Below are 9095 nucleotides of genomic sequence, written 5' to 3'. Positions count from 1 at the left end.
TCTATTTTTTTTCACGTGCGCTCCTGACACTTTGTCGCGCTTGTCACAACAGCACAAAAAGATGTTAAAAACTTTAAGACACGATAATCTTTCTTTGTGCCAACGTCGTTAAGTAAACTCCACCTCCTCCGTTCCCTCCTCTCCATGCCCAACAACACGAGACAGGCGATTATCCCCCCGACATGCGCCTTGCTTCTCTCCTAATCCAGATTAACTCTAACCCAAGAAGCCACTGCCCCCGCGCACCGCGGGATCATTGACATTTCTCTGCCACGCACGACACCTACACTCCGGTAAAGATCAAAGGAAATTAGTAGCGACTGCCACCAGGTTGAAGACTAATGATATTTTACTAACGATGGAATTTCTCCGCAGGTATGCATTCCAAATTCCAGGCAGTCGAGGATAAGTAACAGGCGCCGATTACTATGGGAAATAAGGAACATGCTCTTACAGGGGGTTTTTTCCCCGTTTATTTTTTCTCCCAGCTCTTGTCCGATACGCTAGAAAGGATATTGGCTATGGAGGGTAAAGATTTGAAGAAAGGTGCTCTACGGCAAACAGACATGTATTAATACTCTTGAAGGCTAAAGAGCTTAATATTATACTATAATATATAATTTTATTGTGTGAGAGTTGGGCAATCACATTCCAGTGGGAACATTCCTTTGGGATTTGGATTAGGCTTTTGAGTGCACAACGCCTTCCTGCGTGCAGGTCTCAGATGTTACCAGGTTTGTGTCCTCGGTAGCTACACCATCCGTAAAGTGTCAGTATAATGAGTGAGGCCTTTATCGACACCAGTTAGATCGTTTAGGAGGCGGCTGTTTCACCTTGCCTGTTAAGGCCAACACATAAGGGTTGAGCAAGATACATCAAGCAGGTAGAAACACTGAATTACTCGAAAAGATACAAATATACCGTTCCTCCCAAATACTCGAGGACATAAAAATTCGTGTAGTTTGTGAGAAGGACAAATGAACACAATTATACTGGACTACCCATCGCTTGGGGGCGAAGACAGAATATGTCAGTGACGTTGACAATGAGAAAGATCATCCTACAGGTAATATATATATACATAATATAGCCTACTTAAAACGGAGGTAAAATCGGAGACCGATCTTTTCCATAAACAGCTTCAAGTTGAAACAGGTTTTGTTGAACCATGCCAATTCGTTTTTCTCGGCACTATAGAACAAACAAAACGACAGCTGTAACGACCGCGGGTTTCTTTGAATAAAAAATCCTACCCACTCATTGAATCTAACATCCCCCCCCCCTCTCTTGATCTACTTAGCGGAACGTCGTTATTGTGTTATACTGTAACAAAACCTGATGTCATTCGACCCAGGAATCATCATCTAGGGTTGGGAAGGGGGGTGAGGGGGGGGGGGATTTCCATTAGCGCTTTACTCAGTATAAACCTACTTCCTTCTCATCATTACCATCTCAGCCATCTGTTTACCGGCAGCACATATTTTTAATTAGAAAAAGCGTCAAGAGCGCTTCTAAAGCCGGGACCGAACTACACTCGAACTCCAAACCTTTCAGCACTAAGAAGAGACAAGTACTACAACAACACCCCGCAGCTTTCTGACCGTGTGACTCACACCAGCCCCAGGCCTACCCTACTTAGAACTTAGAAAGCGTTAAGACAACGTTACCAAACCTGGCAGTAGGCTAGTAATACAAGTAGTAAAGTTGTAAGTAAGCTACACATAGGTACAACGGAATTCCCGAAGTACAAAGTCACAGTAACAACAAGCCCCGAGCCTCTTTCTCTCTCTCTCTCTCTCTCTCTCTCTCTCTCTCTCTCTCTCTCTCTCTCTCTCTCTCTCTCTCTCTCTCTCTCTGTGTGTGTGTGTGTGTGTGTGTGTGTGTGTGTGTGTGTGTGTGTGTGTGTGTGTGTATAAGACACACGCATTGAACCCGTGGGTGGAGAGTCCAGAGCTCCGAGCGAGCACCAGTCCGTCTAAGATCTCATGTGAAGGAGCTGGTGCCACAATCCTATTTCATGGTGAACGCCAGAGAGGTATGCTTGATCTTTTCTCGCACAGTCCAAGCCAGCACTGTCGTCTATAATGTATAATGTGGTCCAAAAAAGGAGGGTTTCTCTCTCGACCCACGGTACACACACGGTTCTGCGGCAGGCTAGGGCTGAAGCCACACGTGTGCATCGCTACGATGGTTACAGTGAGCGCATTGTGGGCGTCAACACGAAACAAAGATTCTTTACTCGCCTTTCCTGTACACATTCGAGGATCGCCTCTCTCGAACATACGTAGGCCTGACCTAACAAAAATGTTGTTTTTTTCTTTTTGCCTTGCACACATGTACGTACAACATCGTAAAACCTAAGAAAAAGACATCGCCTTTTTATATTATAAAAAGTCTACGGACTTTTGCTTGAATTTGACGGTTAGGAAAAAGTCCGACTGGGATCACTGTATTTTCGTCATAAGCTTGACATGAAAATACCGGTCACTGACCGGGTTCATTTCATAATTTGACGCTCAAATCATCCCCTTGTTTGTGCTTTTATAATATAAGACATTCGGTTAGACTTTTTTTCTAAGTTCACGCACACATATTTTGAAAAGGACAGCCGACAATATTGGCATATTATATGGATTGTAAAAAAAAATCTTCTATTCTACATTTAGCACAGCTTGGTCTATTTCCTCCAGCAACCCAAGCTTAACTCCAACGGCTGGAATTTCAAATTAGATTGTATACATCAATATTTCACGCTAGTCTGCACGAAGACAGTAATGCAGGCTCTTTATTTCTTAAAAGCGCAGAGTATTTGAAAGAGGCTGTGGACCAGCGCACACATTCATCCGGAGCTAGGCGCTGGATAGACAGAGGGCAATAGAGCTATGTTTTGAGCACAAAGAACAGGAAAAGACCACGGTGCGAAAAAGGCCAGACAGAGACATCTGAAAAGACAGAGCGCGATGGATAGACACGAGGAAAAAAAAAAGGGGGGGGGGGGGGGAGGTGTAAACAGTAAACAAATTGATGCAGCATGCGCACATCTGCGCAAGAAATTGTACATTTACAGACACCATTTCAGTTATAAAGTCAGCAAAGATCCACATAAAAAGAAATACCAACAAAAAATTGACAAAGCCCATCTAAATATAATTTATAGTTAAATTATAACCAGAATCAGCCTACCCCGTACTGGGAGAAGTAAAAGCATGAAACAAACAATAAAACTCGAAAATAGAAGCAAAGGTTGAGCCCATTGGTTGAGCCAGCTATAAAGCTGTAGGTGAAAAGTGGGGAGTTAAAACTGGTAGGACCTGAGCAAAATCTGGACAAGGAGACATCTCTCAAATTCTGAATCTGATTACACTTCAAAGGGCTCTGAAAGTTGTAGCTTTCTTTCCTTATGTCCCTGCCTCATGCTACAATTGCAAATATTTCAGAAACTTCAGTGATTTAAATGAAAAAGAAAAGTCTTGCTAGAGCTTAGTAAGTAGATGTAGACTAATCACTGGCATAATTGAGGCGAATTACCAAGGCAAACGTTCACTGAAATCTCTATACACTGAACAGACAGTAAAAAAAGACTTCTAAAAGCACTATTAAATGTGGCTTGTTGTGAAAGACTTCATTTTCACAGTTTCTCAATATATCTATTTTAAAATTTGCTCTCACAACAATAGAAGACTATTTTTAATGAGCCAATGTGCTTGAATTAAAATCAAGGCATAGAATTTAGATCTATTGCAAATTTTAAAGTAAAAACAAGTATTTTTAACATTCACAAACTAAATAAATTACAATCTCTGAATTCAAGAAAAGAGCACTCAAACAGCCAGCACGTTTACCTTTGGTTTTAAATGATCGTATCAGGATCTTGACCCGCTCCATAATTTATTTTATAGCCACTTTTCCCTCCGGACAAAGGCCACTATTACAATAAACTAAATTACCATATATCAGTAGCACTTTGAAACATAAGTACACCTATAGACAGAACAAGGACAGGGTTGACAGCTGACCTTGTAATGAAGAAGGAAGATTTAATAACGTTTTTCGTTTAATATTATAGTGTAAAGCACATATAGAGCTTGCTTTCGAGCGGGGACATATGGTAAACAAATGCTATTTATTATTATAATAAAATAAAATGAAAAAAAAAAGATTGAATGGAAGAATGAAAATAAACTATTCACCTGTTCTCCTGTCGTCTTGTCAGAGGCAAGTTTTACTTTCCCGTATGTACCTTCTCCAAGAGTCCTCAAGAGCTGAAATCTATTCTTCAGGTTATGTCGTTGGTGATGGATAAGGGGTCTGTTGTTGTTACCACTGTCCACAGCCCTTCGAGCTGAAAACTGATTATACACAGAGGAACCCATATCATTATCGTTCACTGCTGACTTTTCAACAGGACCCGAACCAACGACACTGAATGCAGAGCCTTGAGAAATATCTGCAGGACCATTTTCCTTCAAAAATTTCGCATTTGATTGTGACTTGGCATGCTGTTGAGTGGACAATGCCCGAGTGCCCAGACGCAAGCGAGGTGGCCTGGACGACACTGGGACCTGCCTTCTCAGGCGAACATCTAATCCTCCTCCAGACATGGCTATAATATTATTCTCACTTAATTGTTCTCCTGTATTCCCAGTAAGATGCATCTGAGCTAGAATAGATTCTATAAAGTATAATAAAGCTAGAAGCAATTTCAAGCCAAGGATTATCTATCCTTTTGTAAGTTCTTTTCTTCTCTTATTATTAGAATATAGATTTTCTTCATCGACAAACATTCAAAACAATCAATTTCTGGGATACAGGACTCATATTTAACAAAATTAGCCTCAGCATCTAGGTTGGTCAATAAAGTACACAGTTAGTTAGATCTACACTAGATCTAGGCTAGATTCTAGAACTAACAGTTTGAGCTATGTAGATATCTGGCTATTTCAATTCCTAGACTTCTTCATGATCCCGTCTTCTGTAGGTACTCTTCAAGACAGAGCGGATAACTCACAGTCAATAAACGATTGTAAAAGTCACATTGTAATTACTAACAAGTCTCGAATGAGTCTGAAGTAAAGAAAAAGTAATAAGACCAAACATCCAGAATTTGTGGACACATCCAATATTATGCTCCAGGTTGATACACACACTGAAGTAAAAATCCAAATCAAACAGAGCAGCTCATGGGATTTAGCCGAGTGTCGAAGAGATGCTACTGTGAGGCTTGTGAATCACTGTAAACGTAAAGCATTCACCGTGTAGTGTAGTTCTGTCATGGAAATAAAACTCCGATCGTTTGGTCTGAACGTCCCATACCAGCGTCAACACAAACTCCCACTAAACAGAAACACATCACGAACAAGTGAGGAACCACAGCTATGGCCTTTTGACTACCTGCCGAGACATTTCTAGCGCACAGTTCGGGGCGGAGTTACACACACCCTCACACACACCGTTTCGTCTGACTGGCCTCGCCGGCCTCAAAGCACTGGGTCAATCCAAGCGCTGACTTCCTCCTCTCCTCAGCTGTTGATGTGATGTCATTACTCGGCGGATCACCGCTGCATTGGTAATCTGCCGCGAAATGTTTTTTTTTCAGTTTTGCTGAACTACAAAATAACTGTTTCAAATGGTATCAGTAATAATGTCTAAGATGAAATGTTATGGGATGAATCAACATTATGGGAAGTTTGTTGTTTTGCCGTAGAATAATTTTCTTGTTTCATTTTAGCTTTGGCGTATGAATATCTAGAAACCCAGGGTTAGAGTTCAGAGTTCAACTCACACCTGCCGTGATCTTTGTTTTCCTTAACGATGACCTTTTCTTTTCATTTGTCCTGCAACGTGATTTTCAAAACAGAAAGTGTGTGTAGCTCTAGATCTATTTGTACCAAAGATCACAATTCACTATCGAATGCCGTAACGTATAATATAAAAACATAGATCGAATGCAAAAGCATCGACCGCCGGTTACCTTCAGGCCGTTAAACTTTTCGAACGGGTCACATCTGTTTGTCGATTCAGTCAGTGAAACCGGGACTTTTTATTTTTCCGATGTCTTCACTACGAATATAGAATGGCTATAATTACCAGTAACATTTCGTCGGTTTAGCGAATCCTTTTCGTATATCATTAATGCATTGTTTAAAGCCATCATCTTGTTTATTTTGATCTCTCTTTGACATGTGCAAGCTACGAATCAACACAATTATCTTTTCAAATCCATCCGAAATGCCACGCCTTTAAGTGCGTTGTTCTTATCTTTTTTTTTTTTTATTCTTCGCAAATAATAGCTCTAATTTAACATGGAGAGCCCAGAGGGAATTTCTTAGAACAAATCTGCCATAGACCTACATAAATGACACATTCGTTATTATAGTAAAAGAGATTTAAAAAAAAAGAAAACCCCAAAACACGTAGGCCTACTACAAACGAGAAAATAGACTAGAAAACCATAAACTGATAGACACAAATTAAAAGAAAGGCAGTCTATACATAGGCGTTAGAAGACAAACGACCCCCCCCCCCCTCACACGAAAGCAACAACAACTAACATCAAAGTAGCAGACATGCAAACAAACCACCGATAGACAGACAGATAGCTAACTAGCTTGCTAGCTAGTGATAGATAATCTAATGGGGGAAAATGGTCCGCTGAAATCCCTAACAACCGTGGGGGGGGTCCTGTGCCCTGATTTTGGTGCCCATGTATGTTTGGTTACGTGAAAATGTATTGTCAATGTGCAAATTGTTATGTTGTTGTTTTTTTGTTTTTTTAGAAAAACGAAAGAACAAAAAGATGAATTGTTAAGTCGGTGATGATGATGATGATGATGATGATGGTGATGATGATGATGATGATGATGATGATGATGGTAATTGTGATGTTGATCATGATGATAATTAGTTATGGTGGCGATGATGTTCTGGTGTAGGAGATAGTTTGCATATTAGTCTTAGTGTTAAGTTTGTTTAGCGCGTACTCTAGATAACCACCAGGCTGTCCTGGGGGGCAGGACACAACCCTCATTCCTAACTCCTCGCTTAGAGTGACCAAATATTCGGAAATAATTCGTCATCTTCTAGCATTTAATAAAAGTATGCTGAAAAATCACATGGGGGCCGCTTCTTCTAAGTGATGACATCGTTAGTGTGTTTGTCACCCTACATCTAAGCTATCATGTTTTCCAAACTGTGAAAAGAGTGTGGCCAATAATCTTTGTAATATTAAGTCTCATAGTCAATGCAGTTGCGTTCCGTATTAAAAGACTAACACGTCAAGACTAATTTGTGTGCTTACATGTCACCGCTATCGTCGTTCGCAACCAGTCCGAAGGCACTTCTGTGATCGTCGGAGCAAGTAAAAATCCTGAAAAATCATGCCCAGACGACCACAGAATTACAAGATTGCCTCCTCCTAAAGTGATATCAGCAAATTCACCAAGAGTATGTTATACATGTACAGTACATGCATATATAAATATATAACAACCGTGGGGTTAAATTTGTTAATCTACTGAAGTCTACAACTTATTTAGGTTTTCTTTTGTAACTGATGAAATCAGTTAACTACCACTCACACATTTGAATGCCCTGTTTGTTGTGTTACCCAAGCCCAATCAAAAGTGATTAAATTAGATTACTAATTTTGAAAAAAAATTGATTCGAGGTTTTCATATGAACAAACTAATAATCAAGGGAAGCAATCGCTGTATTTGAAATATACTGTATGTATTTCATATTTTGGTGACCGTTGTCTCCCTTCCTGCAACAGTGTCGCCACTCCGTCCATGGGTTTGTTTCTATGCTCGCAAGGGAGGGAAAGGAAATGTTGGAGTCTAGGGGTGTATTAAACTATATTATTATTTATTAGAAGGTTTCTTACAAGACTGCTGGGAATTTCTTGAAAGGAGAAGATATCAATTGAAGTTGGGCCGCTCGCTCAAATAACAACAATCAGGAAAGGACAAAATGCAGTTTCTGGGACACTTTAATAGACGTAAAGGCCTTGGACATGTATATCTCATTGACAAAACTGAAACCAAACGAGGCTGGGGTAGACCGGAGAAGACTACTACTCTCTGTCTCAGGGTAGACCCAATGCAACCAACTTGGAGAGCCTAAACAGAAGGGATTTTTTTATCTGTTTTGTTTTTGCAAGCATTCTACGATGCTCGAAGCTGCCACATGTCATATGAGCGCACGGGACACATTAAACGATATCAGTTGATAAGACATTTTGAGTTTTTCCCGGGCAGCGGCCGAAGCCGAAGGCGGTCGATTTAAACAGATATATGAAGGGGGAAGATTATTTTCTAATTAATGTTTTAAAGAGCATCTGAGCAGGGGAATGACTGGAGAATCATGATCGCCGATGTGGGTCGCAGATCTAATACTAATAGCATACTTGATGAGGATCTTAATTTAGTTCCCGGATATATTTAATTTTCTTTGCAGTTTCCGCCGAGAAACGCGAGTAGCCGACCGAGCAAAGTGTCATTGACACAAGCTAAATGGGATTAAAAAGAAAAACAAGATTGAAAAAATAACAACGAGGAAGACACTGGGAACAATTGGAACATCCCTGGTGAGATGACAGCTGTTTAGGTAATAGTCCAGTTGACGGTCTACCACGGTTTTTCTGTTCTGTTTGACAGTCTACTACTGGAACAGCCTGACACTCATATTTTCCAACTTGGTGGTGTCCTGACCTACTTCCTAACCCTGACTCTGACCAGACGAAAATTAGGGTTTGGGTTGGGGTAATGGCTATGGTTTTAAGTAGCCTAGACCAGTTGACTCTCAAGTGGAACGGCTGTTAGACTGGTCCTGAGATAGACCGTCAAGCAGAACAGAAACTTAGAGGTACACCTTCAAGTGGACGGACTCAGCTATTTGTATGCTTCGTGGACTATAACCTCAAACTTTTGACATTCGAGAAATTTCGTAATACATCATGTATAACGAACTGTACCACAAACACACACACACACACACACACACACACACACACACACACACAAACACACATACACGGAGAGAGAGTGAGAAAGTGAGAGAGAGAGAGTGAGAGAGACAGAAAGAGAGAGAGAGAGAGA

General features: G+C 40.6%; 1 protein-coding gene across 1 annotated transcript; it reads right to left on the bottom strand.

Moving 5' to 3' along the window:
• Positions 1 to 4188: 4188 nt before the first annotated feature.
• Positions 4189 to 5545, bottom strand: LOC106011262 (NUAK family SNF1-like kinase 2; the record flags this gene model as incomplete). The annotated part of the gene is given in 1 exon segment (XM_013080306.2): positions 4189 to 5545. A coding segment is annotated over 1 exon segment (467 nt), but the record flags the coding sequence as incomplete, so codon positions are not given.
• Positions 5546 to 9095: the final 3550 nt, after the last annotated feature.

The sequence above is a fragment of the Aplysia californica genome, unplaced genomic scaffold, assembly GCF_000002075.1.
Source record: "Aplysia californica isolate F4 #8 unplaced genomic scaffold, AplCal3.0 scaffold00080, whole genome shotgun sequence".
NCBI classification, from domain to species: Eukaryota; Metazoa; Mollusca; class Gastropoda; order Aplysiida; family Aplysiidae; genus Aplysia; species Aplysia californica.
Note: the sequence above shows the minus strand (reverse complement) of the source record. Positions and strands in the feature narration are given on the sequence as shown.